The sequence below is a fragment of the Myiozetetes cayanensis genome, unplaced genomic scaffold (genome assembly GCF_022539395.1).
Source record: "Myiozetetes cayanensis isolate MyiCay16 unplaced genomic scaffold, myiCay2020 scf28, whole genome shotgun sequence".
In the NCBI taxonomy this organism is placed as follows: Eukaryota; Metazoa; Chordata; class Aves; order Passeriformes; family Tyrannidae; genus Myiozetetes; species Myiozetetes cayanensis.
In genome coordinates, this window is record NW_026087499.1 from 405,400 (window position 1) to 433,266 (window position 27,867).

At 64.5% G+C, this 27,867-nt stretch overlaps 3 protein-coding genes across 3 annotated transcripts; 2 read left to right on the forward strand and 1 right to left on the reverse strand.

Moving 5' to 3' along the window:
* The first annotated feature begins 416 nt into the window (after positions 1-416).
* Positions 417-11,289, forward strand: PLEKHG5 (pleckstrin homology and RhoGEF domain containing G5). The gene is made up of 22 exons (XM_050322545.1): positions 417-645; positions 2,509-2,585; positions 4,601-4,730; positions 4,911-5,013; positions 5,094-5,154; positions 5,261-5,352; positions 5,429-5,565; positions 5,642-5,790; positions 7,359-7,544; positions 7,714-7,884; positions 7,958-8,053; positions 8,145-8,195; positions 8,306-8,455; positions 8,531-8,641; positions 8,709-8,858; positions 8,933-9,070; positions 9,310-9,429; positions 9,531-9,663; positions 9,734-9,849; positions 9,931-10,067; positions 10,141-10,929; positions 11,037-11,289. Exons 1-22 carry the CDS (start codon positions 513-515, stop codon positions 11,044-11,046), a joined length of 3,240 nt encoding a protein of 1,079 aa, XP_050178502.1. The 5' UTR covers positions 417-512; the 3' UTR covers positions 11,047-11,289.
* Positions 11,290-11,341: 52 nt separating this feature from the next.
* Positions 11,342-15,768, forward strand: TNFRSF25 (TNF receptor superfamily member 25). Its single transcript, XM_050322546.1, has 7 exons — positions 11,342-12,156; positions 13,814-14,009; positions 14,113-14,241; positions 14,317-14,469; positions 14,559-14,643; positions 14,738-14,805; positions 14,890-15,768. Exons 1-7 carry the CDS (start codon positions 12,127-12,129, stop codon positions 15,498-15,500), a joined length of 1,272 nt encoding a protein of 423 aa, XP_050178503.1. The 5' UTR covers positions 11,342-12,126; the 3' UTR covers positions 15,501-15,768.
* A 305-nt stretch (positions 15,769-16,073) lies between these two features.
* Positions 16,074-27,838, reverse strand: ESPN (espin). The gene is given in 16 exon segments (XM_050322357.1): positions 16,074-16,644; positions 16,739-16,750; positions 16,832-16,911; positions 18,978-19,259; positions 19,348-19,493; positions 20,729-20,755; positions 21,043-21,217; positions 21,296-21,457; positions 23,004-23,124; positions 23,126-23,571; positions 23,673-23,804; positions 23,886-24,068; positions 24,166-24,352; positions 26,573-26,766; positions 27,546-27,733; positions 27,736-27,838. Coding segments are annotated over 16 exon segments (2,586 nt in total). The 3' UTR covers positions 16,074-16,496.
* Positions 27,839-27,867: the final 29 nt, after the last annotated feature.

Genomic DNA, 27,867 nt, shown 5'->3' on the forward strand with positions numbered 1-27,867 from the left:
AGCCCTAGCTGGTGCTTTCTTGTTTGCTTGGACTTAGCAGGAGGAAAATACCCCTGAAGACTCCTGGCTTTCCCTGCACAGGCTGGGGGCCCCTGCGAGCCTATGGATACAGGGATGCAACCAGGGCTCAGGGCAGCGCATTCCTGCCCCCTCAAAAGCCGTCTGGATGGCAGAGCCGCCGAACAGCCCCCCTCTTCATGCCGATTCTTTCCATCACAAGCACGTCTTGTCTCCGTGGCCGAATGTCTTCCATAGACAGCGGAAAGTGAAATTTGTGCAATGTCTGTGGGAGGCTGAAGAAAGGCCTTTTGTGCGCCCCCTGCACGGGCCCTGGGCAGCCTCCAGCAGCACCCTCTGCCGCCCTGCGGCTCCCGCCGCTGGCATCAATGCGTCGCTTGTCCAGAGACCGGGACCCACTCTTAAAGCCAGAGCCGGTTTCCCCCAGTTAGTCCCACTGCTGGCCCCATTGGGGCGGGCACGGCTCTGGGGGGCCCTCCAGCCGTGACCCCAGGATGTTTCTATACTGGAAGAAGAGAGGAGCCTATGAGCTGGAGGCTTTGCCGGCCGGGCTGGCTGGGCTGGAGTACGAGGCAGTGGAGCGGTTTTCCTGGAGCTCTGGCCTGGACATCAGCGAGGAGCTTGGGGGTAGGTGGCTGGGGGGCTTCGAGCAGCCAGGGCTGTGGGCTGCTGTGGTCGGCCAAAGCCTCCAGCTGTGGCAACGAGGGTGAGGGGCTGGGAGAAGCTCTTGCTGGAGCAGGGGTGCCACAGGGATGCCGTGGGAATGCTGCAGGTGCAGCTGGGGAGCACCCCGTGCCACCGGCAGCGCTCCCCCCGGCCCAGGCAGGGTTTGAAGCAGCCGGCTGCCGCCGTGCGCTCGGCTGCGAGGACGATCCGGTTTCAACTTTTTTTCCGTCACCGGGAGCGCCGGGCGTGATAGCACAGCCTGCAGCGGTGGAGGAGGTGACCGGGGAGGGGGGACAGGAGCTGATGGGGACAGGATCCCTCCTCCGACCCCCGAAGTGGCTGGTGAGGACCCGAACACCCTCCGGCCTCTGCCAGAAACCGGGGGCCCCTGCGAGGAGCTCCCAGCCCGCGTGCCCGAGCCCTGGTGCGTGTGTGACCCGCGGGCAGGGTCAGCGCTTGGGAACGGCCACGCGGCTTTGGCCGTGCCCGCGGCTCCGCGCGAGGCTCGTCCCTGGCACCGCCGGCCGCTGCGGGCGGCCTCTAGGTTTTTGGTGAGTTTGGAAAACTTTCCTTTGGGTGCATGAAAGAATTTCTTATTTGCTTCCGTTATTATTCCCGGTAGGTCAAGTGAAACTGAGCGGCGGGGGGCGGGGGCCAGCCAAGCCCGGGAGCGCTGCGGGGCGGCCGCGCACACAGAGTCCTCATTGTGTTCCCGCCGCGGGGGCAGTGCACGGCCCGGCTCCCGGTCCCTGCTCCCGGTCCCTGCTCCCGGTCCCTGCTCCCGGTCCCTGCTCCCGGCCCGGCTCCCGGTCCCAGCTCCCGGTCCCTGCTCCCGGCCCGGCTCCCGGCCCAGCTCCCGGTCCCTGCTCCCGGCCCGGCTCCTGAGCAGCCACGGCCCCAGCCGTGCCCAGCTGCTCCCGCATCGTCATCCAGCAGCGCCCGTGGTGCCGCGGCAGCCCCGGGATCACTCCCAGATGGGAGCTGGAGCAACCAGCACCCATCCGAGTTGCTTCTCCCTCTCCAGGCAGAAGCAGCAGATTTTTTCATGCTGTCTCAAAAGGCATTTTATCCCTCAGACTGAGTCTAACCCTGGCCTTGGCCATGGTCCCACTCAGGCCGGCATGGATGCTGTTTTTGTTGGCAGGAAGGATGAGGGAGAGGGGAATGGCGTGGCGTGGAAGCCCCTGTGCTGTTGGGCTGGTACAGCCGCGCCACCTGGCCTCTCCACATCCCCGGCATCGGCTCCCTCCCCAGCAGGCAGCTTCCCAGCCGTGCATCTCTGCCCGCAGTGGGGCTACCCTGCCAGAGGGTGTCTGTACTGCTCGTCTGCCTCGAGCAGCCTGTTATTTTTAAACGATTAGATGCGACACATAACAAAAGCCTTCAAAATAGGATTTGTGCTTAAGGCCGATTTAACTATCAAAGCTTAAAGTGGCTACTAAGCCCCGTTGGGGACTGACAGCGGCAGATTTAGTGTTCCTGCTGCAGCCCCAGGCCGTGCCAGCCCCAGAGGAGCTGGGGCAGGTCCCTGTCCTTATCCTGTGCCTTGGGGTGCCAGGCAAGAGGTGCTGGATTCTGCCTCTGTGGAGCACACAGTGCCTTCCCTCAGCAGGGATGCAGCGCTGACTCTTGGGGCATGGGGCTTCAGTCTTCTGGATGGGCTGTGGGACAGGCAGGGGTGGGCAGAGGTGGGCAAGACCAGCTTCATCTGAGCCTGTGTGCTTTACCAAGCTCTTAAACCTGGGGTTTGTGTTTGTGGGGGTCTCAGCATGGCCCTGGGGCGGCTCTCATGGCACCCAGGCACTGATCCTACTCTTTCCACAGACGAGCCGTGCCCAGCAGAGGAGACAGCGCTGCGCTGCCAGAATCTCAACTGCACTGGTGAGAGGAGGGCAACCAAGGTGGGTCCTGCAGGGTGGGGGCAGCGCCGGTAGCTGCCTCCTGGTGTCGGTCTCATGGGTCAGAAGGGGCAGTGGATGGCTCTGCCCAACTTGCCGCTCCCTGAAGGGCTCCTGCCCTAGTCAGCAACCCCTGGCGTGCTGTGTGCCCCAGCCCGTGCTGGGTGTGCGTTCCCTGCTGGTGTCATGGTCCAGCTGGCATTTCACGACATGGCGGCGATTTGCCCGTTTTTCCAAGCTGCCGTGACTGGAGTTAATACGCTCCAGCCCATCTGCTCCCCTGCTCACTAATGTGAATCCAGGGTGGATTTAGGGTCCTTTCTCTCCCACTGGCTGGGCTGGGCTGGGCCGGACCCGCACCCTGGCTCCCGGTGAGTCCCAGGAGTTTCTATGTGGGGCTGCAGGCGGTGTCTCTGGTGTAGCAGGCAGGACAGCCCCGGGCGTGCCAGGGGTGTGCCACGGTGCTCTGTTTGCATGCTGGGGTGGCAGGGCCAGTGCCGCTGGGGCACACGTGGCACTGGGACGTGGTTGCCCAGTGGTGCAGCTGGGACTGCTGGGATCAATCCACTGAGGCCACTCTGCTACTGTCACCAGAGATCCCTGACGGTGCCTGGCAGGTAGTGGTGGTTTTGTGGGTAGGCTGGTCAGTCTGGGGGCTTGTTCTGCTGTGGCAGGATGCTGGATCTTGATCCCCTTCTCTTTGTGAGGTGCGTGCTGAGGGGTGGCGAAGCTGCCGTGTGCTGGGACTGTGGCAGGGCTTGGATCAGGAGCTGATCCCTGGAGTGGGCAGAGAGGCTTGGCCATCCTGCCTGGCCCCTCCAGGGAGTTTGAACCCAGAGATGAGCTGTTGGCACAGGGTGGGTGAGGAGCATCACATACCTGTGGAGTGGCTGCCAAGGGTCACAGGGGAGCCCACTGAGTGAGCACCAGCTGTGGCCGTGCTCTCACGCACAGCGGTCGTGATGGCCACAGTGGTGTGAGGCACATGGTGGTAGAGGAAGAGGGTTGGGGGCACAGGGTGTCCTGGGGCTGTCTTATGGCCTGGGATAGGACACTGGTGGGTGCCGTGGCAGTGGCTGCTGCAGAGGGGCCGACGGCCCCTTGGAGAGCACGAGGGTGGTAGGAGCACGTCAGCTCTGACCTCAGCAGCAGTGGGAGGAAGGAGGGCAGGAAGTGGGGGCGGCTTGGAGCTGCACGGGTGCTTCCTCCCCACAGCAGCACAGTGCACTACAGGCAAGCCTGGGCAGGGCTGGCTCCTCCCAGCAGCCCCTTGAAACTGTCTCTGTGCAGAGTGGCGACGAGGGTCCCACATGGGGATGGGGATGTGTCAGTGGTGCAGCAGGGCTTGCTGGCAGTGGCTGGTGGCACCACAATCCCCCAGAGCGGAGCCAGCTGGAGCCCCCAGTGAGACAGGGCTGGCCGGAGGTCATAGGCCATACACTGTGCTGGGGGCCCAGTCGGGGGTTTAAAAATAACCTGCTGTGAATGCCCGGTGGGGCTGGGGCCACGGCCATGGCCGCACACAATCGGAGGAAACGCGCCGGCTTGGAGCATTGTTTGGCCGCAGACGCTCGCTTCCTCCATCCTGCCGTGGGGACATGGCTCTCATCAGCACAAAGGGGCTGTGCAGTGCCAGGGCAGTCTCCCAGGCCACTGGTGAGGTGTGGGGGTCACAGGCACAGGTGGCTGTCCCCCAGCTCCCTGTTCAAGCTTCAGCATGTACAGCTGTCTCAGGGTGTCTGCTCATAGCAGTGGAGCAAGGAGGGGGTTCTGTGGTGCAGAAGGCCTTAGTGTCATCACCATGTCCTGCAGAACCCACTGTCTCGTGGCTGTGTCCTGCTCATGCTGCTTTCCTCATGCCTGCTCTGGCCTCAGCGTTCCCTGTGAGCAGTGTGCGAGCAGCAGCTGGGGATGGGAGAGGGGACTCAGCTGCTCATGGTGCTGCCCTTCCCTCTTGCCAACATGCCATAGCTGGTGGCCCCAGGCAGGTGCTGCCCAACAAACACGTGTCCCCACAGGAATGCCACGACGTGGAGTGCCGGCAGCTGAGCCGCAGCAGCCCCCTCAGCCTGTGTGAGGTCTGCGACGGCCGCCTCCATGGCGCCATGCACTTCGATGGCCACATCCGCTTCGACCTGCCCCCACAAGGTGAGCCGGGCCAAGCAGCAGCACCGCTGCTCCCGCAGCTCCACGGCAGAGGGGCAGCGCAGGGGTGGGAGTGATGGAATGCACTTGGGGCTGGTGCAACACACAGGTGGGAGTGGGATGCAGTGGGAGCCAGCATGGGGTTGGGGAGGTGTCACAGCCCAGCTTGGTGTCTGATTGCAGGCTCCATCCTGGCCCGCAACATGTCGACACGCTCATGCCCCCCACGCACCAGCCCTGCCTCCGATGTGGAGGAGGAAGAGGAAGGTCCAACAGAGAGCAGAGGGTGAGCCCCTGGGCTTGCACATCCCCTGTGTGGCCCCATCCCACGGCGTCCCCGTAACTCTACTCTCCCTGTGCTCACAGGGAACGCAGGAGCTCGGCATTGAAGCTGCCCAAAAAGAAGGCTTGGCGCAGACACACAGATGTAAGGCACCAGCCCCTCTCCCCGGGGCACTTGGCAGGCAGCAGCATGACCCTGGGGAGTGGGAGGGAGAGACCCCTGGGTGAGCTGCTGCTCCTACCTCCCCCAGGACCCCAGCAAGGAGTGCTTCACCCTGAAGTTCGACCTTAGCGTTGACATCGAGGCAGAGATTGTGCCGGCTGTGAAGAAGAAGTCGCTGGGGTGAGTTTGCCAGGGACAGGTACAGGGACAATGTGGGGACAGATGCAGAGACAGACGTGGGGCTTGTGTCCTGCAGGGAGGTGCTGCTGCCAGTGTTCGAGAGGAAGGCGATTGAGCTGGGCAAGGTGGACATCTACCTGGACCAGTCCCACACACCACTGTCCCTGCAGTTCGAGGCGTTCCGCTTCGGGGGGCACTACCTGCGGGTGAAAGGTGCGGCGGGGGCCCGGCAGAATGCTCAGCTGCCTTGGGGCTCCCAGGGGACACTGACAACCTGATGCTTCTGCAGCCAAACCCGGGGATGAGTTGAAGGTGGAGCAGGCAGTGCGAGATGCCAGGTCGACCAGCCTACCCATCCTGCACCCTGCCAGCACTGCTGCACTCCTTGGGCCAGTCCTGGAGCCACTGTCAGGATGCCGAGAGGGCACCGACAGCCTGGTGAGTGCCAGTGGCAGCTCTGGGAAGGAGGAACTGGGGAGGGGATGGTAAGGTGTGTGATCGTCCTGGAGCCATTCCTTCTGGGAAGATGGGTCATGGGGCAGCAATATGTTGTCTTCTTGATGGCCTCATGGGGTGTGGCTGAAGATCCTGCTGGAGTCCCCAAGAGCCACTTTGTCTCCTGACTGTGTTGTGCTGGCTGTGCCACAGTAGTGTAGCAGCTCAAGCAGTGGCGCCAGCCCTGTGGCTGTGCCAGGTATAGGATGCCACCAAAGCTAAGGCAAATAGAAGCCCTGGGGGCCTCAGCAGCAACTGCCACTTGGTGCCACCCTGGCCTTGAGAATCGCCCTGGCCCCAGGACTTACCCTTGGCCGCTGGCCCTCGTCTCCACAGTGCCTGGCAGCTGCTGAGTGCAGCTCAGTCCTGCCCCATGGACCCTGTCCCCAGATAAGGCGTGGGGCCGGGCTGGGCACAGCTCCTGTGGCAGCAGAGCGTTGGGCCCGTGGAGAGCAACTCTGCAGGGGCTGGTCAGGAAGACACAGTGCTTACTTCTGTGCCAACAAGCCCTGAGGGCAGCAAGCTGGCTGTGTGGCCGGGGCTGGTGGCCACCCGTGTCCAGCATTATGATGCCTGGCTGCGGGACCGGCACAGCCCTGGCAGGGCAGGGGGGTCAGTGGGCAACCAGCCACCCCTGCAGGGGTCTCAGTCCCGACTGCCTTCCTGGATCCAGGTGGGCACTGAGCTGCACCAGGGAGATAGGGCTGGCGGCGGCTGGGGACATGGCAGCACAGTGAGTAAGGGGGACAGTGCCTGTGGGGGCTTTTCCCGCCTGGGTCCGGGGACGTGGCAGGGTGTGGGGCTGTGCTGGCAGTGGTGGCTGCACCGTGCCACTTCACAGGGCTCGGTGGCAGGCAGGGAGCCCCGACCCTGCTGCCCTTTGTGCCACAGTAATGAGATGGCAGCAGCCACTTTCCGGCACAGCCCAGGGACACGAGGGGAGCAACCGGTGCAGCGGTGCCCGGGGTGGAGGGAGACACTTGGCTGTGGCCCAGCTCTTGCGACCGGCTGGGGGGCTTTGATCTCCGCCGGTGAATTGTTCAGCTCTGGTAGCTTATCTGCAAAGAGGGAAATTAGGTTTTCGGCTCTGGCCCCACCTCCTTTTGTTTCGGAGGAGCCTGGCCACAGCCTGCCCGGCCCCGGCTCCGCCGTCCGAGCCGGGAGCACGACTGGACAGGCGGCTTGGCCGGGTCTGCACCCCTCGGGATGCCGTGAGCCCCCACGCTGCTGGGGCCCCTTGCCCATGGCCAGCTGGGCTCAACCAGGCAGCACCCGGGGTCCTGCACCCCCGGGGCCCTGCACCCCTGGGATGCAGGTAGGCAGGTCAGTGCGGGCAGGGGAGCATGGCTGGAGGACACACTGCCCAGGGCTGCCATCTGGGTGTCTGTCTCACAGTGCCCGAGGTCAGCCCTTCTGGAGCGTCACGCTGTGCCATGCCACTGTGCCCATCCCAGTGCCATGGCCAGACTGCTGAGCGCTGACCCTGGGGGCACTGACTGTCCCTGCTGCAGGCTCTTGGCCGGAGGAGGAAGAACATGACAGAATTCCTGGGGGACACCAGCATTCCCAGCCCTGAGCTGGCCCTGCACATCGGCAGCTCACTGCCCACCAATGGCACCGACACCTGGAAGAACCGCGCTGCCAGCCGCTTCAGCGGCTTCTTCGGCTCTGGAACCAGCACAGGCTCCTTCGGGCGGGTAGGTTGGATGCAGGCATGGCAAGGGGGCACGGGAGCTGCCTGCAGCTATGCTGAGTAGCTGGGATGGGTCCCCTGGGGCTCAAGCCCCCTAGTTCCACAGGCAGGGCAAAGAGGTCTGTGGCACATGCCCACTGGCCTCTGCCCAGCTGCTCTGCCCCCTCCTTCAGGAGACTGAGAAATTGGAGCAGCTGGTAAACAGGCTGCACGCCTACGGCACCTTTGGGCTACCCAAACTGCCGCCCCAGCTCCGCTTTGACCGTGACTCCTGGGAGGAGGACGGGGATGAGGCTGGGCTGGCACTGGAGGACAGCTGGCAGCAGATCATCCAGGGCACAGAGGTAGGGCTGGGGGCTGGGAGGCCATGGGGGCTCTGCTCAGCCCCTGGCACGGTCCTGACACTCAGCCTGGCAGGCCCTGTCACGCCGGCAGTGCCACCAGCAGGAAGCCATCTGGGAGCTGCTGCACACCGAGGCCACCTACATCCGCAAGCTCAAAGTCATTACCGACGTGAGTGTTGGTGCTCACACGGTGACGCTGCGCCGTACTGGGGCCAGGGGCCGAGGCTGCAGCCCACTAGCTCCCTGCTCTCTCCCCACAGCTCTTTCTCTGCTGCCTGCTGAACCTGCAGGAATCAGGGCTGCTCTGTGAGGTGAGCAGAGAGGGCTATGGGGGCCAAGAGTGTTGGGGATGACTCCTCAGCCTGGCAATGCTGCAAGGTGTGAGTGCCGTCCCCCAGCACTGCCCACCTCACCCCAATAGGTGGATGTCGAACGGCTCTTCAGCAACATTGGGGAGATCATCCGGCTGCACTGCGAGCTGTGGCGCAGCGTCATGGCCCCGGTGCTGGCCAAGGCACGACGGACCAGGGCACTGCTTGACCCCATTGACTTCCTCAGTGGCTTCAAGATGGTGAGTGGGGACCCCATGCCATTGTGGAGGGCTATGCCATGCTGTGGCCCATGGTGACCCCTCTGCACCTCCCAGTTTGGGTCCCTCTTCAAGCCCTACGTGCGGTACTGTATGGAGGAGGAGGGATGCATGGAGTACATGCGGGCACTGCTGCGGGACAGCGAGCTCTTCCGCACCTATGTGACGGTAAGGGGAGAGTGGGGACCAGGGCTGGGACCGGGGCAGTACTGGCACTGACACCTGCATGCCACAGTGGGCCGAAAAGCACGAGCAGTGCAGCCGCCTGAAGCTGAGCGACATGCTGGTGAAGCCCCACCAACGCCTCACAAAGTACCCACTGCTCCTCAAGTCCGTGCTGAAGAAGACAGATGACCCACGTGCCCGTGATGCCATTACCACCATGGTAAGGGTACGGGGGTGGGGGGCAACAAGGTTGGTCCCCCCAGCCCCTCAAACCCACTGCCAACCCCTCCACAGATTGGCTCTGTGGAGCGCTTCATCAACGACGTCAACTCGCGGATGCGCCAGAGGCAAGAGCGGCAGCGCCTGGCCACCATCCTCAGCCGCATTGACACCTATGAGGTGGTGGAGGGCAGCACAGATGAGGTAGACAAGGTAGGCTGGGCATGGTGGAGCTGCCATCCTCTGCCATGCCATGCCATACCACCCTCTGCCACTCAATGCCACCCTCTGCCACTCAATGCCACCCTCTGCCACTCAATGCCACCTTCTGCCACACTACTGTGCCAATCTTATGTCACTTCATGCCAAGCCACCCCATGCTATATCATGCCATGCCACCTTATGCCATGTTATCCCATGCACCCCATGCTGATGCTGGTGGCTCTCGGCAGCTGCTGAAGGAATTCCTCCGGCTGGACCTGACAGCCCCCATCCCTGGCACCTCCCCAGAGGACACCCGGCAGCTCCTCCTTGAGGGCAGCCTGCGCATGCGGGAAGGTAAAGACAGCAAGGTGAGGACTGCAGGGGACGGGGGGGCCTCAGCTGCAACCCCTGCCCACCTGCCCTCACTAACTGTGCCAACCAGCAACCACGGCCTCACTCTCACTCCCAGATGGATGTCTACTGTTTCCTCTTCACCGACCTCTTCCTCATCACCAAGCCCCTCAAAAAGGCTGAGCGCACCAAGGTGGTCCGGCAGCCTTTGCTGGTGGACAAGGTCGTCTGCCGAGAGCTCAGGGACCCAGGTGAGCAGCACTAGGGGTGAGGGAGTCTGCAGAGGGGATCCCTGAGACAGCTGACAGCCTCTGCCCACAGGCTCCTTCCTCCTCATCTACCTGAACGAGCTGGGGAGCGCTGTGGCTGCCTACACCTTCCAGGCCAGTGGGCAGTCTTTGTGCCGCAGCTGGGTCGAGGCGGTGCGCAATGCCCAGGTGAGGGGCACGGGGCTGGGCAGGGGACCTGCAGGTGCTCTGTGCACAACCTGGTCCTCACTGATGCCTTCCCTTTCCTAGAACCTGCTGCAGCAGCTGCGGCAGCGCCGGTGCATGGAAGAGGAGGAGGAGGAGGAGGACGGCGGGAGCGGCACCTCAGCTGCCAGTTCACCTACCATCCTCCGCCACAGCAGTGCCAGCACAGACTCACAGCAGTGGTAGGGAACGGGAGGGGGACCCTGCACACCTCTGGCCTGGCACAGCCCACTCCTCACCCTTCTGCTCCTGCAGCCCCTCTGACGGTTCCACTGAGACGCTCGCCATGGTGGCAGCAGACGGCGGTGATGAGCTCTCCTCCCCAGACTGGGACACAGGACCCTTCAGATCGACCTCAGACAGCTCCTCTGTTGGCACCAGCACCTCCATCAGCACTGGCACCTCTGCCGACACCTCCACCGGGACCCCCACTCAGGAGCTGCCTGCAGGTGCCCTGCCTGTGCCCCTGCCCCATGGCATGGCCTCCCCGACTGGTGGCTGCCGCTCGTCTTCCATCGACAGTGCCTACGGCACACTCTCACCTGCCTCCCTGCGGGACTTCAGCCAGCAGCCAGATGGGGTGGCTGAGGAGGGGCAGGAGCCCTCCCTGGCCCCCCCAGCTCCACAGCCCCCCTCACCCCGGCTGCGCCGCCAGACCCCAGTGCAGCTCCTGCCCTGCCCGGCCAGGGTGCTTAAGTCCAAGTCAGAGGCCAGCCTGCCACAGCTCCTGTCCCCCACTTCCCCAGGCCCCTTAAGCCAGAGCCACAGCCTCTCTGACCTCTCTGCTGGCTCCCCCCAGACTAGCCAAGCCCCTGTGCCCCCAGCTGCCCCTGGCAGCAGTGGCAGCTCCACATCCGAGCTCTCGGAGCCTGAGGAGCCCGTGGAGAGCCCGACCTCCCTCCCAGGGGAGCTCAGGCGTGACCCCCCACCTCCTGCCCGCCGGACCCTCTCGGACCCGCAGTCAGCACAGCACCGCAAGCTGACACTGGCGCAGCTGCACCGGATCCAGGCCACGCTGATGCTCAACTCCACGCTGACGGCCTCGTAAGCACACGCTACCTGTTCCCAAGGGGTGCCCTGGCCCTCCTGGGGGCTCCCCAGGGGCCGGGTCACAGCACTGAGGGCATCTCTCCCCACTGTGTGCCTTGCAGGGAGGTCTGAGAGCCGCTGGCATGGAAAGGACAGACACACAGATGCACCAAGGAGCTGCTCCTGCTTCTAACCATAGCGTAATGGCAGGGCTGGGCAGAGCAAGCAGTGGGATGCCACCCTGGTGGGGACATGGATGGGGATGCAGACTGGTCCCCTTGGCAAGGATGTGCTCTGGGGCGGGGCTCCAGTGCGGGGCTGGACATGGCACATGGCTTGTGCTGGACCCTTGTCCACAGAGACGAGAGTTGTGGGGCAGGGGGCCCTGGGGCCATGGGGGGCTGCGGGGGGCTGTGGGGCAGCTCCTGTGGGCGACGAAAGGATGACAATGTTGGCAGTGGTGAGTGGGAAAGATGCTGAGAGGGATGCTGTGCCAGTGGCATGGTGGGCATGGTGCTGCAGGCAGTGCAGTGAGGAGGCTGGGGCTGGTGGCAGGAGGGGACAGTGTGGGGCTGGGCTGGGTTTACCCTGTGTGGTGGCAGTAGGTGGCAGTGCCCAAGGCCAGAGTGTGAGAGTTGTGGTGGGAGCCCCCCCCCGTGCCAGGCTGCACTCCACGTCCCAGCTGAGCAATAAACCCAGCTGGTGCACGCTCGCGCCCGCCTCGCCTTTCCTTTGGCCGTGGCAGCACCCAGGTCTGGGCAGCACTGGGGTGGGTGAGGCACAGCTCAGGGAGCCCCACAGGGGCAGGCGAAGAGGGGACTGGGGCCAGTTTCAGCCTCCTGTTCCAGGACTCAGGATGGGGATGGAACCCTGGGGTGAGGGTCAACGCTGCTCCCTGCACACTGCGTCCCCTTCACCAACCCCAACTACCCTGGATTTGTGCCAGCGGGTGAGGGAGGGTGGCGCTCCTGTCATGTGGTTTCATAACCCCTGGACTCATTTCCAAAAAAGCATTTCCTCCTGCTGTGGTTGGGTGTAAAAGCCTGTGTGGGGAGGGCTGGCGCTCACTCACCACGCGTCGCGTGCTGCTGACAGTGGCCATGGCGTGCCGGGGCACCCTGCCTGGGCACTGAGCTGCCCTGACACCCAACTGCACCTGCCACCCTGGTCCCCTCACTGCCCTGGCATGAACCAGCCACATCGGCCACAAGGATGAAGTGTTGCTGCCCTGGGGTGGCTTGGGTGAGTGTGCCGGCATGCGGGTCCCATGGAGCCCTGACACCAGTCGTGGGGTGCCCAGGGCTATGGCTGAAATGGGTTTGGAGGAGGGAGGGAGGAAGATGGAGTAACTCCAGCGCCAAACGTGCCAAAAACACTTTCCCCTCTGCTAACATCTGGGACTGGTCTCTGCTGCACCGAAGCGCCCATGCTGTGGCGTGGCTACGGGGGCCACAGGCATGGCAACAGCCACAAAGATCGCAGGCACGGACACGATTGCGGTCGGGGAGAGTGTGGGCTCAGTCACGGGGCTTGCAGGTAGGGCAGTGCCACGGGGCCTGGCTGTGCCGACAGCCTGCGGGTGCGGGTAGCTCTGCCGGCGGTGGGGCTGCCCTCGGGGCTGGAGGGCGGCTGTCCCGGCACTCGGGCGCAGGGAGCACAGGCCGCGCTGTGGGCAGGAGTGGCGTTGGCGGTGGGAAACTGTGGCTGTGCCCACCCCGCAGCCGGCCATTGGCGTGCTCACCGCTGCTCTGCGCCCACCGCTCCCCTGCCCTCCGGGCACCTGCTCCCCGCGCCGGGCAGGGGCGGCTGCAGGCAGGGTGTGCAGGCAGGGTGTGCAGGCAGGGTGTGCAGGCAGGGTGTGCGGGCAGGGCCGTGTCTCGGTGCTGACTCAGACGTGCCGCTGGCAGCCGGGACTGCGGCAGCCGCCCTGCTCTGCCGCCAGCGCTCTGCGTGCGGGGCGACCCAGCGCGGTTTCCAGTCTGCCGGTGGCGACGGGTTTAGTAGAAAATGATTCAGCTGCCGTAATCGGGGCCATCACGGCTGGGAAATCCAGCCCCCAGCGAGGAATCCCCTGTTTCCCTGCCCACACTGCCAGCGCCACGGCCCTCCCGGCCCCCTGCCCTGCCCGTGGAAGGTGTGTCAGCGTGGGCACCTCCTCGCCGCCCCCACCGGGGCTGTCTGGGCAGTGGGGCTGCCCTGTGTGTAGCACCTGGCACCCCGCGGGGGAGCTGTGACCTACTTTGGGACGCACACACAAGGAGTGATAGCATCGGAGAGAGCGTGAGCCAGGCACGGCTTCCTCTCGGGGAGGAAATCACCTCCTCTGCGAGGGAGATAAACCTCAGGAAAGTTAAGCAGGCAGAGTTAACCCCTCCGCGCCTGGCTGCCTACACCTCCCTGGACCGGCAATCCGTGGCACCACCAGCAGCGTGCCCGACTCACTCGTCCCCATCCCTGGGGACACGGCAGGGGTCCTGTCGTCACAGGTGGTCGAGCTTCCGGGCACCACTCCCCAACGAGCCTGGAAGCACCCTTTGCAGAGAACACGGGGGCACCTGACAGCAGACGTCGGAGCACACGTTGTGGCACAGTGGCCCCCACAGGGCCAGCAGGAAGTGGCTTGCTCGTGTAGGGTGGGAGAGGCAGGGCACAGGGGCTGCCGCGGGGCATTCCCCGCCCTGAGCAGCACATTCGCGTAGCTGAGGGGCACAGGGCCACCGATCCAGCCATTCTGCCCTGCACAGGCACTGGTGTCCACATGGTACTGGACCTGGCTCTGGCTCCAGTAGTCCATCATATGTGGCTGGGAATGGAGCATGGTGTGAGGGCCATGCCCCATGGGTCCATGGCTCCTGGAGCACCCTAGCTGCCTGCAGCCCTGCTCTCCCTCTGCCCACAGGTGATCCTGGCAGTGCTGGGGCTGGCAGCCAGTGAATCACAGCCCCCAGGGTGGCAGAACCATACCATGCTGCGAGGACAGAGGGTCCTGGTGCAGCCACTCACCCGTCTGCAGAGACATGCCACCAGATACCCCTGCCCTGCTGGCATGAATTGGATCGAGAGTACTCACCAGTGCTGTCCCCAGTGTCCTGCAGGTGAGCTCTGCCTGGCCTGTGTGGCATGACATGGCACGCTGTGGCACCAGAAGGTGCGTTGCCCCACGTGGCTATGCTTCCTGTCACTCCACTGTCCCTGCAGGGATGTATCTGCACAAGCCCTGCACAAGCCACAACAACAATGTCTGCAAACCCTGTCCCATTGGCACCTTCCTCTCCCAGCCCAACACCTTCACCAAGTGCCAGGCTTGCTACGAGTGTGACCGACAAGGTGAGCTGGGATCACACCATGCCATGCTGTGCCATGCAGCGCAATGCTGTGCCACTCACTGCCTGCTTTCTACAGCTTTCCAGAGTGTTCTGAGCAACTGCTCGGCCACCAGCAACGTCGCCTGTGGCTGCGAGCCCGGACACTTCCGTGACTGCCTCGACGAGGGCTGCAGCGAGTTCTTATGTCGGAAGTGCCAGCCCTGCACAGGGCGCCTCATCCAGCGGCCCTGTGAGTGCTGCTGGTCTCCCTGCGGCACGACCTGCTGGCTGTGCCACCTCTGGCTGTGCCACTCTCCCTCATGCCCACCCTCTCTCCAGGCTCAGAGATGCATGACACAGTCTGTGACAGCAGCTGCAAGCCTGACTTCTACACCGAGGGAGACGAGTGCCGGCCATGCCACATGTAAGCACTGACCTTCACTGTGTCCCAACTGGGGACAGGTGTGGGGCCTGGGGCATGGCACAGTGTGGTGCCCACGGTTCCCCTCTCCTTACAGGAGCACCCTGGACACGTGCAGCAAAGAATGCCAGCAAGTGTGTGGCAGCAGCAACAGCAGCAGTCAAGGTACAGGGGTGATGGGGCTGGGGACAGTGGTGTAGGGTCGTCGTGCTGTACAGTTGATGGGAACACTCCTGCTCCTCCTTGCAGACTCAGGTCTGGAGTACATCCTTCTGGGACTCAGTGGGCCCCTCTTCCTGGGTGCCATTGCCATCTACCACAAGAGGAAGAGGCTTCGGCATGATGCCCTGGCACCTGGTCCCCTCCCCATGGCACAGGCAGCCACCTCCATGGCTGGGGCTGTGCCCACACCATGGTGCCAGTTCAGTGGCCGGGGGTGGAACAGCCTGTGCTGGACCCAGCCATGCTCTCCACAGGGGACAGATCGTGCCACTGTCACGGTGAGGCAGAGCCCCAAGCACCAGGCCCTGCTGCATGAGCAGCCCAGCGATGAGGGGGAGCCCTCTGCCCCACCAGAGCCCCGCAGTGCCCTGCTGCAGGGCAGCCAGCTCTATGCTGTCATCGACGCAGTGCCAGTACGGCGCTGGAAGGAGTTCATGCGGATGCTGGAGCTGCGGGAGGCGGAGATTGAGCTGGTGGAGCTGGAGGTGGCCCACATCCGTGACCAGCAGTACGAGATGCTGAAGCGCTGGTGCCAGCAGACCAGCGCCACGCTGGACCGTGTCTTTGCTGCACTGGAGCGCATGGAGCTGGCCGGCTGCGCGGAGGCACTGCGCCAGAGCCTGCCAGCAGGGCCCTAGCCCCCAGCGTCACCGCCCTGGCACTGGGAGGTCCTGGCACCTTCACATCTCACTGGGTGCCTCGGCTGTGCCATACCCCTAAGTATTGTTACTTATGCCGTGTAGACATTTTATGTCACTTTTACATCCCCTTCCTACCCACTGCCCCCCTCTATTTATGTCCCCCTGCTCCCAGGGCTGGGAGGGACCCCACACCCAGGCAGTTTGGCTGCCTGGCCACTCGCGGGACGAGTGGGCACCGAGCCCACTGCAAACCCATGGGACAGTTCTCAAGGCTGCCCGCTGCCGGGCGTGCCTGTCCTCACCCCAATAAAGTGGTGTGTTTTCCATCTGCTGGCCCCTGCCCTTCCTTGCAGGGCTGCACCGGCCAGACACTGAGGCAATGCTCAGGGCCACCACTGGTGACGTGACCACCACAGGTGATGGGTGATGTGGGTGCTGGCAGAGATGCAGGTGGTGTGGGTGATGGGGATGATTGTGGTGCTGTGGATGAGGGGGGCAGCACGGTGGGTGAGCATGGTGTTGGGACAGGGGTGGTGTGGGCAGCCCCAGGAAGGCGAGGGGCACTGCTGGCAAGATTTATAGTTTTAATTGCTGGAAAGGCAGGTGGTCTGAGTGGAGATGAGCCAGGAGCCAGCCTCAAGTGGCTCTGGAGGGGCAGGAGTGGGGGTGAGCGTGCTGCAACAGCGAGCAGTGCCGGTGGGGAGCGCAGGGAGCTGGGCAGCATGGCAAGCCCAGCTGCAGTGGCCGAGCCGGGCAGCGCACAAGGAGCCGTGTGCCCTACCCCATGGCAGTTCACTTTGCAAAGGGCAGCACGGGGTGGTGGTAGGCTGGTGACAGTGGGATGGAGACTATGGGTGCCTGGGGAGGTGGTGGGGACTCCTCTGGGTCGGGATATGTGGCCATCCATGGCGGGAGGAGGGTGCCGAGGCACGTTGTGGTCCATCGGGGGACCCGCTGGCCTCCTCCCGCCGTGAAGAGCCAGGCGTGGCGTGGCTAGTGCTTGGCTATGTCCCCCTTCTTGAGGATGATCTGTCGCTGCCAGGGCGCCAGCTTTGTCTCATCGTACCCGAGAGTCCTTAGCTTTTCTGACTGCTCCTTCTCCTTCTCCTCCTCCTCCCGCTTCAGCTTCTCCTGCTCTTTCCTGCTCAGCAGTGGAGGGCACGGGGCGCCGCGGTCACCAGAGCCGCCAGAGCCACCGTGCCCGCCCGCCCAGGGAAAGGGCTTGTGGCACTCACCGTTTCTGCTCCCTGTGAAAGCAAAGGGAAGAGTGGGGTTAGCAGAGCTTCAAGAGTGACCAGTGGGTGCAACATTCCCTGTCTGCAGCTCACCTCTCTTCCTCCAGCTTCTTACGCAGGATGTCCCTCCTCCAGGCCGGCATACTGGCCAGACGCGCCTCCTCCTCCTTCTCCTGCAATAAACAGGTGTGTTACTGGCGCTGCTGGGAGCCCACCCTCGCTGCTACCATGGGGCCACAGCATCATCCTGGTGGGTGACATCACATCCTTCTGGTAGCTGGGCTGAGCCATACTCCTGGCATGGTGCTGGTGGGGTTCACCACCACGCAGCTCGCCGACGCGCCCCTTGCTGCCCACCCTCCACCGGCGCGGGGAGGAGGAAGGAGCATGTGGCGTGGCCAGCCTTTGCAGCACACCACAGCTTTATTGCACGACACGCGGGGGCCCACACTGCCCCAGCACCACAAATGCCACGCCAGAGGGGAGCGCAGCCCCGCTGCTGCATCTCCCACACAACACACAGCCACGGCAAGCGGCACACTGCAACCTCGACCCGGGGCCACACAGAACAACACCCAGCCCTCTGCCAAGCTGAGCTGCACCACGGCACTGCCAGAGCCACAGAGGCAGCCGAGCACATCCGGCCACCAGGTCCTGCTGCTCACAGCTGCCCCCTGAGCCTGTTCCTTCTCCCCGTGCCACACTGCTGGTACAGCCCACAGCATCTGCTGGACTCAGGTGTCAGACATCTCTGCCTCCTTCTCCTTCCAAAAGGAGAAGCTGCGGTCGATGAAGCGGCAGACGTCTTCCTCGCTGAACTCGCCCAGCTCTGGCACTGGCACCGGCACTGCTGCCACCTGCCCTTCTGGGACCACGGCAGGGGGTTCTGGCAGGCTCTCTGCCACTGCCACAGGGTTATCGCCAAAAAACTCTTGCACAAGGTCCTCAAAGCCATCAAGCCAGTGTCGGTGTCCAGCCTCGACCCGCTCCAGCACAGTGCGGTGGAAACGGCGGACGTGGTGCCAGCTGTGGCTGCCCAGGCGGTCAAACATCTCATAGCAGAGAAGGTGACGGAAGCGCCGCTCCTCAGGGCTGAGTGGCATCTCCAGCAGCTGGAAGTAACCCAGCATGAAGAGGTCGAGTGGGAGGCTGTCGTGGGGCATGGGTGAGCCACTGACATGGGGCAGGAAGTGTTGGGGCCAGTACAGCACTGTGGTGCGGCTCAGCCGCCGGATCTGACGCCCTGGCACTCGGCGGGCGACACTCCTCCAGCGGGCCAGCAGCCGCCCTGCCGCAGGCCGCCGCCTCCCTGCCCGCCGTGGCCGCTCCTCCCCAGGCACTGCTGCGAGTGCCCGCTTCTTCCAGTGCTCCAGGAAGAGGAAGACAGCGCGCTCCTTGCACCCCTTGGTGTGTTCGCGTGGGCTGCTCGGCTCTGGCAGCGCTGGTCTGCTCTGCCGTAATGCCCCATCCCCATACTCCTCCTCCAGGATGGGCTGGCGGGTGCTGCCAGGCGGCTGCACCCACTTGCGCTTGGTGACCCTGGGGAGAGGTGGGGAGGGCTCCCCCGGCCCCTCGTAGTTGGCCTTGAGGCTGCGGACAGAGACACCGCAGCCCAGGATCTCACGCTGAACATCATACTGGGCACTGGGGCTGCCCACTGCCCCCTCTGCCCTGGGGGCTTCCTGGCCCCTCAGAGTGGCTGGTGGCACAGCCGTACTCCTCAGCAGTGTGGGGGACTGGCTGCTGCGTGCAGGCACGTCCTCACGGGCGAGGGCAAAATGCCGGGGTGCCGGGGTGGCGGACAGTGGCACAAATGGTGGCAGCTCCTCCTCTGGCTGCCCCAGCAGCGACTGCCTTGGCTGCACCTCGTGCATCACCCGCAGGCTCCCCAGCTGCCTCTCCAGGTGCTGCATGTCCTCCTCCCGTGTCAGCTGCCCGGCAGGTGCTGGCATGCCCCCGCAGGCAGGTGGCCTGCGCCGGCACAGCGGTGGTGACTGGGTCCCGGGCTGCGTCGGGAAAGAGGGCAAAGGGGCTCTTGAGGCTGTGCCACATGCACTTTGTGCCACCGCCACCATGTGTGGCATCCCCAGGTGTAATGCTCCTGCATGCAGGTGGGGTGGTCCCCCCCAGACCAGCTGGAAGCTGGAGGTGAAGCCACACACACCATTTCACCAGGTCCCGAGCTGCTTGGGCCATACCCACGCCGCGCTCGCCACCGCAGCACGTGGGACCCCCCTACCTTGCGCCGCTGCTCCTCTTCCTCCTGCATGCGGAGCTGCAGCTTGCGCACCATCACCTGCCGCTTCCACTCGGGAATGGGCCGGCCCTGCTCGTCCTGGCTCGGCACCAGCGCCTCCACCTCCACCGCTGCCCCAGCACCTGCTGCTGGCACCGGTGAACTCCCATTTAGCACTGGCTCTGGCGAGCCCCCTGCCAGGCAACGTGGTGGCCCGGCAGCCTCGGGGGTGGCTGGTGGGGTGGGCGTCCTGGTGGGTGATGGGGAGGACACTGGCGACTCTGCCTGTGGAAGGAGGGAGGGAGGGTGGTGGGCATTTGCCATGCTGTGCAGCACTGTGCCACTGGCTCCCCAGGCCCCCATCACCACCTACGTTGGCCCCTGCCTGGCCGCTGCCGGAGAAGACAGTGGTGAAGCCTTTACTCTGTGGAGTTGGCTTGAGGCTCTTCCCAGCCTTGATCTCAGCCAGCAGCTCTGAGTTGTCACCGGTGGGGGTCATCATGTTGAAGGACTTGGTGCCTAAGAGGAGGCAGAATGAGCATTAAGTGTCCTGCCAGCAGCAGCTACTGTCCCCCTGAATCCCCCATCTGTTTTCAGGGCACAGGGGTGGAGGGGTGTCTGCACCCCCACCATCCAGGAGCCCCTGGGACCTCACTGAGCAGCATCTCAACACCCAGATCATTGAGTCCATAGGAACAGCTCCATGTCATCCAGCTCCTGGGTCCATGGGACCCCACTGGAGCAACCCCGCAGCACTCAACAGCCTGTCACCCTAGCTCCCTAGATCCATAAGACCAGCACTCCAACACCAGCTTACTGGGTCCATGGCACCCTGCTGGAGCAGCACCCCAGTACACCAACACCCAGCTCCAGCAGCCCCAGCCCTGAGTGCCACCCCCTGCCCCTGAAGCACTGTGCTGTGTGTGACAGCAGTGACCTGCCTCTGAAGGGATGACTCCATGGCCAGTGGCAGCCCTGACACTGCAGGACAGCCCTACATTCCCCTGCAGCCCCCATCAGCGATGCACTGACAGCCCAAGGCACCCCCACTTCCAGCCCGGAGCCCAAAGGGCTGCGTGGCACCAGCACCCTGGGGATGCTCATGCCACTGCTCACGCCACCCGCCCTGCGAACACCCACCGTCTGTGCCAGCCATGCGTGGGTCCCTAGCAGCCCATGGTGCCGTGCCAAGGCAAAGCCCCTTCCCTGCAGCTGGTGCCCACAGCTTGCCCCCCTCGGCTGCACCACGCTGGGGCCAGATGGCTGCAGGTGTTGAGGGCCCAGCGGGGCATGCACGCTGCCATCCAGTGCCGGCTGAAACCCCCCAGCCCCAGGAGCCGGCGCTAATAAAGCGGGTGCCGAGCGATGGCCAAGCCCGCCGGCTGTGGTCAGCAGCGGGGGAGCGGCCGGTGTGCTCACGTGGAGGGGTCACGCTGGCCGGCTGAGCGCAAACAAAGGCCCTCTGTGTGCGGGGCCGCGGGGGCCATGGGGCCCCTGCTGCCAGCCCAGCCGTGCCAGCCCTGCCTGGTGGCTTCGGCAGCCCCGCACCAGCGCTCAGCCTCCCGCGTGGCACCGCTGGCCACCGACGCGCAGCGAGGGCTTGGCAGCAGGAGGGCTGCGGGCAGTCGCTGGTCCCAGCAGCCGTCAATGTCCTGTGGCTGCAGCACAGGACTCTGCTGGGTCAGGCCCCTCTGGCTGTGCCTCGTGCCAGGGCACCCCCTGAGCAGGGAGGAGCGCGGGGCCGCGGTACTTACTCTTCATCTGCCTGAGCGCCTTTCCTCCTAGGGAGAGAAGCAGAGAGGCGGCGCAGGGTGCGTGGCAGAGGAAGGATTTGGCCACCGTGAGACAAGAGAGAAGAGAAGCGGCCAGCAGTGAGAGCAGGAAGGGGCAAGCGGGCGTGAGGGCCCCCGCGCCGACACCGGAGGAGAGAAGGACAGAAAGGCCATCAGGAGCCGCACGTCCAGAGTGCCACAGGAGGAGACATGCCAAGGTGGCTGGTGCCACAGTGCAGCCAATGGGACAGTGCCTGAGATCACTCCCCATGCCCACTTGTGACCCCACCACTTACTTCCCGTGGAGGAGGAGGAGCGGCGGGGGCCGGCGGGGGTCTCGGCCTGCGGAGGTGGTGGTGGGGTCGTTGGGCAGGTGGTGTCGGGCAGTGGTGGAGGTGGCGGTGGTGGTGGCAGCTCAGCACTGGGCTTGCTCTCCCCATTGCGCATGGTGTCTGCCGAGATGGGTGATGCCTGGGAGAAAGCACAGGCAGGCGTTGTCTGGTGCCGGTGCCAGTGAACTGTGCACAGGCTCGTGGTGCTGGGTCTCACCTCTTCGCTGTGCGCCATTCGACGGGGGCTGGGCTGCTCAGCCGTGACGTGCCCCAGGTGCTTGTAGTAGTCACCGGTGCTCGGCTGTTTGCCGAAATTCCTCGACCGCCTGCTGGAGTCAGCCCTGCGCAGACCCTCGGGACTGGTGTCACGCGATGCCAGCTGCAACGGGGAGCACACCTCAGTACCACTGTGCCTGGCTGTGACCATGGGGCAGAGCCATGATGGAGCAGGGCTGTGCCAGCAGTGGCTGTGTGGCAGATGCAGGGCTAGTGGGGATGGCAGGTGTGTGCCCAGGGTCTGCTTAGCACACGGCTGTACTGGGGTTGCATGCCGTGGTGACAGTGTGTGGCATCAGTGCCTGGCACTGTGACCCCTTAGCCTGTGCCCAGAATCCTGGCTGAGCCTCCCCTGGGATAACCTCCTGGGAATAGGAGTGCCGAGCCTCAGCCCAGCGGATTACCGGGAGCTTATCCCGCGCGGGGTTGGGGCCCGGTTCCAAACTTCCCTCTGAACAGGGTTCTCAGGCAGTGCAGCCTCGGCTCACCCCGGTGCATTCCACAGCGGCTTTTGCAGGTGGTGCTGCTACTGCTGGTACTGCAGGGGGCTGTGCCTGTTTCCTGGGTTTGGGGTGCCACTGCAGCATGGCCCTGCTCCCCTTGCTGGGGGCCCCACTATTTGCATTTCCCCGTGAACCACCTCCGCCCATGCCATTTTCACCGTGAGCCCAGATACTTGCTGCCACTGCCAGCCCCAGCTAAGTCAACAAGTGCCAGCTTGGTGTTTCCTGCTCCAGCTACTGCGGGCGCTGGGCCAAGCCCAGCTCCCACTCCGGCAGCCACAGCCCCAAGTCTAGCGCAAGGGTCCATGCCATCCAGCCCCACTGCATGGGGCACCCACACTGCTCTGACACTGCTCTGGCACATGCCTGCACCTCCCCAGGACAGTCCATTACCCTGATAAGTGCTAAGGAGCCAGGACTGTGCACAACGAGCACTATGAAATCCCAAGTCCCCCACGCACGTGGCACACACCGCTCCACCGAGCCCCCTGCCCCATGTGCCCCATCCCCTGTGCTGCTGGGCTTTGCCAGTGCCCAGCCATGGGGCCATGGTCGTGCACCAGAATCCCGTCCCCATGGGGGTGGTAAGAGCCATGGTAGGGGGTCAGGACAACCCCTAATCTACTGCATCCCTCTGACCCCCAGCCCGCCACGGGGGGCTGCACCCCTCTTACCTGTGCACGCCTGGCTGAGCCCTCTCAGCTCCTGGCAGCACTGGCTGTGCCACCCGACACCTGTGGCGCGGGTGACACTGGAGCCGGCCGCTCGGGTTACCGCCTGCGCTGCTGCCCACGCCCAGCCCAGTGTGGTGCTGATGGCACTGCCAGGGTTGCATGGGCGCGGCTGCCATGGCACAGTGCTGCCAGGTGCTCCAGCCAGCGCAGTGGTCAAATGGGGCTGCCCAGTGCCATGGAGCAACCAAAGCATCGCTGGTTTCCTTGCTGCTGGTTGCACCCCAGGCCCCCCAGCGTGTATGCAAGTATTGCCAGCATATAGCCTTTAGCTGAGACTGTCCCCTCTCAGAACAGGCAACAGCTCCTCAGAGAGGATGGGTGCCTGGTGGCATGTCCCCCCCATGTGGCATGTCCATGTCCCCTGAGCTGTGCATGGGACTTGGTGCAGGGGACACCCTGCATGGGGCCGTACCTCTCGGCGCAGCGCCTGGCTCTCCACGTGACGCAGGTTGTTCTTGGCCCGCACATAGATGTCAGCAGTGTGGGGGACGGTGGGGGGCGCGGGTGCAGGGTAGCCAGGGGTGGTGGGGGTGGCCGGGTGGTGGGAGGTGGGGAGGTGGTGGGGGGAAGGTAGGGGGTGGCGGCGGTGGGGGGCCCTCGCCTGCTGGGCCCCGGCCCCGCGGCCGCGTCTCAGGATCCAGCATGTCCATGTACGCCTGCATGTCCGCCAGCGCCGGCTCAGGCACCCCTGCACAGGGCAGGGGGTCAGGGGGGGCTGGTCCCATGCCCCCCACCCCGCGCCTTCCGGCCCCGCACTCACGGGCGGCAGGGGCCCCAGGGGGGCCGCCCCTCTTCTCCCCGGTGCTTGACTGGCTGGAGTGGCAGGAGTCGTAGTTGGAGAGGGTGCTGGCAGGGGAGCCCACCTCGAAGCGCGCCTGGGGAGCCGATGCCGTGGTATTTGGCGATGACATGCCCGAGTCGGGCTGCCGGCACTCCCCATCTGCTGAGGGGTCTCGCGACAGCACACGGTGCTCCACGCTCTGCTGGCACAGCCATGGGGTCAGGCAGCAGGGCGGGGGCAGCAGGGCCCTGTGTGCTCCCTGTGTTCTTCCCACAGCCTTGGTCCTGGGTGCTGCCATACCATGTTCTCCACGGTGCGCAGGTACTGGGCGCAGTGGTTGTGGCCATTGTAGTCGGCGAGGTCGGCTGCCGTGTAGCCATCCTGGTCACGGATGCTGAGGTCGGCACCGTTCACCACCAGGATCTGGCAGCACTGGGGAGAGTGGGAGGGCATGACAGGGCTGGAGGGAAGCCCTCACCTTGCCCTGACACCCCACTGGCCATCAGCACCCACCTCCAGCTCGCCATTCTCGGCAGCGTCGTGCAGCGGTGTGCCGCCCCAGCTGTCCGTAGTGATCTCCCCGCCATGCAGCAGCAGCCAGCTCAGCACCTTGGCATGGCCACGGCTGGCAGCAAAGTGCATGGCTGTGGCCCCCTCAGCGTCCCGCTCCGACAGACTCACAGTCGTGAAGCTCATCTGCGTGGGCAGGGGGACTGAGCGCTTGTGCGATGAGCCCCATGCCATGCCACTTCAACGTGCCATGCCCACCATGCCGTGCCCCAGCAGCGCTTACCAGCCACACGATGACAGTGTTGTGGCCCATCTGGGCAGCGGCGTGCAGCGGGGTCATGCCGTCATGGGCGCGCGCATGGGGGTCAGCCCCACAATCCTGCACCAGGTACTGGATGATCTCCAGGTGGCCTTCCTGGCAGGCGAGGTACAGTGGGGTAGCCCCCGTCTTGGTCTGGGCACTCAGCGTGCTGCAAGTGGGGCACAGCGCCCGTCACCTGTGGCCACTGACATTGGCAGCGCTGGGACGGGGAGGTGCGGGGTGCAGGGACAAGGGACATGGAGGGTACAGGAGACACAGTTGGGGGCAGGCAGGGCAGTGCTCAGGCTGAGATCCCTCTACCCCGTGGTTCCCCATGGGTCCTTATGCTGTGGCGGTGGCTGCAGCTGCAGCGGGAGGTCACTAAGTTAATCAGCCTGCTTAGGCTAAGCTCCTTCCTCCGGCTGTTTTTGGACACTGCAATTTAGTCGTATTTTAAAGTAAGCAGCTTAGGCAACACTGGCCATGGCACTGGTGGGGAAAGGCGGACCTGCACCATGGTGCTGCCTGGCCCTGCTGCCCCCTGGCAACCCCACTGCCCCAGCAGTCCCTCACCCCAAATTGCACAGCCCAAACTGCACAGCCAGAGTCCTGCCTCCCACATCCTTTACCCCACATCCCACATCCCATTGCCCCATATTCTGCATCTACATCCCACATCCTGCCTCCCCACCCCATAGGAAGCTGTTTGATTAAGTGCTCCATAAAAAAACCTGTTGAATATTTAAAAAAGGAAGAGCAATAAATACTCTGGTCTGTTATCACAATGATCGCAGGTCCTTAATAATTGATCCCCGTAACTGTGAGACAGGCTGTGGCTAGTGCTACCTTCCTGCTGTGCTGTGCCATGCCATGCCATACTGTGCCATGCCACAGTTCAGTAGTGCCAGGTTGGCACAGCACTGGGTTCTCCCCAAGCAGGGGCTGGGGATGAGGCTGGGGTGGTGGCAATCTGGGATGCAGGGGACAGTGGGAGCACAGGCACACAGTCAGTCCCTGATTGCCATTTCCCACTAATTGGGAAGGGGTTAAGCCAATTGAGTGGCACCAGTAAACTGCTTTGCCAGATGGCTGAGACCCCATGCTGGGCCACCGGCTGCCGGAGACCCTCTGGGCTGGTGTGAAGGTGGGCTGGGAGCACCAGCATTCTGTGGCCGCACTGGGGATTGGATTTCACAGCTGTAACGGAGCCTCTGGGCAGGCACAAGGAGCAGGGCCAGCCCTAAATAATTCAGGGGGAAGGCAGTGACAGCAGTGAAGGAACCCTGACAAGAAGTGTGAAAGCCAACGCCAGCACTGCTCCACTGCTCCACACTGGGGCTTCACTGCTGACACAGCGGGCACCGAGTGGGAGCATTGACTGGGTTGGGGCTGGGCTGGGACTGCAAGAGTTAATCCCAGAGGTGCTCAGGGCTAAGCTGGAACACCTGGGGCAAGGGGATAAAGAATCAGAGCTGCCCATTCGACTGGGACAGCTCTGGCCAGTGAGTGCCATGGGATGCAGGGATTCCTCAGCAGGCTCTGTGGCCCTGCCTGGAAAGGATGCAGGGATCTGGGGTACACAGGGACAGAGGGGTGCTGAGCTCTGGTTCAACTCTAGAGACTCTGGAGCTTCCTGGATGTGGGGAAGCTGTGCAACCCCTTTCATCTGCAGCCCTGGAGCCTGCCAGGGAGAGCATGGAGCAACAGCGCATCCCCCCGGCTCTGCTTTGGCCAGGTTATTTCTAGTGGCCTCTGCCCACTGCAGGAAATCAGATTAGGGGCCACCTAATCACCTGCTGCAGTCCCGTAGGAAGGCCTGTCACCACAGGCCCAATGGGCTGCTGTGCCACATAGCCTGGAGGACCAGCTTGGCTCCAGGTACTGCTCAGGAGGCAAAGTGGAGATGCTGCTGTAATGGAGCTGTCTGAGTGAGGCTGCCACGTCCAGCAATGCCCGTGGCCCCGGGCATGCGGAGAGGTTGTCTCCTTCGGGAGCAGCCTCTCCTCGGCGGGCAGCCTAATCCATTTACATAACAGCAGGCAGACAAAGGCGGCTGTGTTATCGCCCTGCGCCAGGAGCCCAGAAGCCGACTCAGTGGCCGGTGTCAATATTTCTGCCAGCACTCGCTGCTCTCCTCCTCACCCTTTCTTTCTGGGCCATAAAGAAGGTGCAGCTGGCTGCCTGGCCTGATAACTCGGCCACGTTGCCCTTGGAGCTCGAAGATGTGGGTGGCTGCAGCATTCATCCCCAGTGCTGGCACCCTGCCCAGAGGCTGGAGGGAGGGATGGGGCAGCAGTGGGTACCCCAGTCTCCCACTAGCCCCTCTCCTGAAGGTGAGTGCCAAGCCTCCTGCAGAGCCCTTCTCACTAGCAGCAGTGGGGGCCATTACCTGGGGCAGTGTCCCAAGAGGAGTCGCAGGGAAGGGAAATCCCCTTTGGCCGCGGCGTAATGGACGGGCAGTGCTCCTGTGTTGGTGGCTGCCATGGGGTCACTGCCTCCGAAGCGGAGGAGCCAATCGATCACCTCATGGTGACCAAAGCGGGCTGCCAGGTGCAGGATGGTGGCACCAGAGTTGTCTGTGTCCTGCAGGAGGAAGCAGGATGGCTGTGGGCACCAGGGACCCAAGCACCTCCAGCAAGGGAGTGTATGTGAGGCTGTGGACAGTGGACAGCTGTGGGGCATCCCCCAGCCAGGAGCTGGTCTCGGAAGGGTGGGCTGTCCAGGATGGAGCAGGGCCAGAGGGCGGGCACAGGGCATTCGAGGGACCATGGGACCAGCGTGTCTGCCCTCCATCAGGCCTGCATCTGTACACAGCGAGTGCCGCACAAAGCCCTCCTTGTTCTGCCGGTGGCGGAACCCCTGCCCGCAGGCAAGTCGCAGCCGAGCCCCGCTGCGCCGCCGTCCTGTCCGCCCTCCACGCTCGATGGGGCGCGGGCAGAGCTGGCCCGTGGCCAGGAGGTCGCTGATGCGCGCTGACCCAGTCCTCGTTTAATCCCCGCTCCCAAACCCGCCGCCGCCCGCTCTTCCTCCGCGTCACATGTCGTTAACTCTCGGCCGGCCTCGGGGCAAGCCGCTTACTGCCCCGGGTCGCCGTTGTGTAACCCCGGGTGGGGGCGGCAGCCCTGGGGAATCTGCGCTGCCCTCGGGGCCGAGCACCCCCGGGATGCCGGGAGCTCTCCGGGTCCGTCGGATGCCGCCGGCCTTGCACGACGGGGCCGTGCCCGTGCAGAGCTGGGGACACCACGCGTGGCCGTCTCCCCGCGGCCGCCGCTACCCACGTGGAACCTCGGAACGTCTCCCCGGCCGACCGCGCCACCGGGGGCCCCGCCGTCCCCCGCCGCCCCCCGCGACCCCGCTCGCACCTGCACGCCGCAGCCCCCCTGCGTGAGCAGCCACTGGAGACAGGCGAGGTTGCCGGTGGCGGCGGCGTCGTGGGCCGGCGTGGCCCCATTGCGCGCCCGCACGTCCCCGCGGAGCGCGGCCTCCGCCGCCAGGTACCGGAGGCAGGCAAGGCGGCCGGCGCGGGCGGCGTGGTGCGCGGGGAGGCGCCCAGGGCGTCCCGCAGCCCCGGTCGCAGCAGCCCGGCCGCCCGCAGCCCCCGCAGCGCCTCCACGTCTCCCTGTCGCGCCGCCAGCAGCGCCCGCTCCAGCGCCATCCTGGCCCCGGCCCCGGTGGCCCCGGCGG

What these genes read in the sequence shown, in the direction of transcription:
- PLEKHG5 (XM_050322545.1), top strand. Translation starts at nt 513, where the DNA reads ATGTTTCTATACTGGAAGAAGAGAGGAGCCTATGAGCTGGAGGCTTTG. An exon ending in CTTCGACCTGCCCCCACAAG is followed by an intron (nt 4,731 to 4,910) that starts GTGAGCCGGGCC and finishes GTCTGATTGCAG; the next exon opens with GCTCCATCCTGGCCCGCAAC. An exon ending in AGCACAGACTCACAGCAGTG is followed by an intron (nt 10,068 to 10,140) that starts GTAGGGAACGGG and finishes CTGCTCCTGCAG; the next exon opens with CCCCTCTGACGGTTCCACTG.
- TNFRSF25 (XM_050322546.1), top strand. Translation starts at nt 12,127, where the DNA reads ATGAAGTGTTGCTGCCCTGGGGTGGCTTGG. An exon ending in GCTGCCCTGGGGTGGCTTGG is followed by an intron (nt 12,157 to 13,813) that starts GTGAGTGTGCCG and finishes CTCTGCCCACAG; the next exon opens with GTGATCCTGGCAGTGCTGGG. An exon ending in CTGTCCCCAGTGTCCTGCAG is followed by an intron (nt 14,010 to 14,112) that starts GTGAGCTCTGCC and finishes CTGTCCCTGCAG; the next exon opens with GGATGTATCTGCACAAGCCC.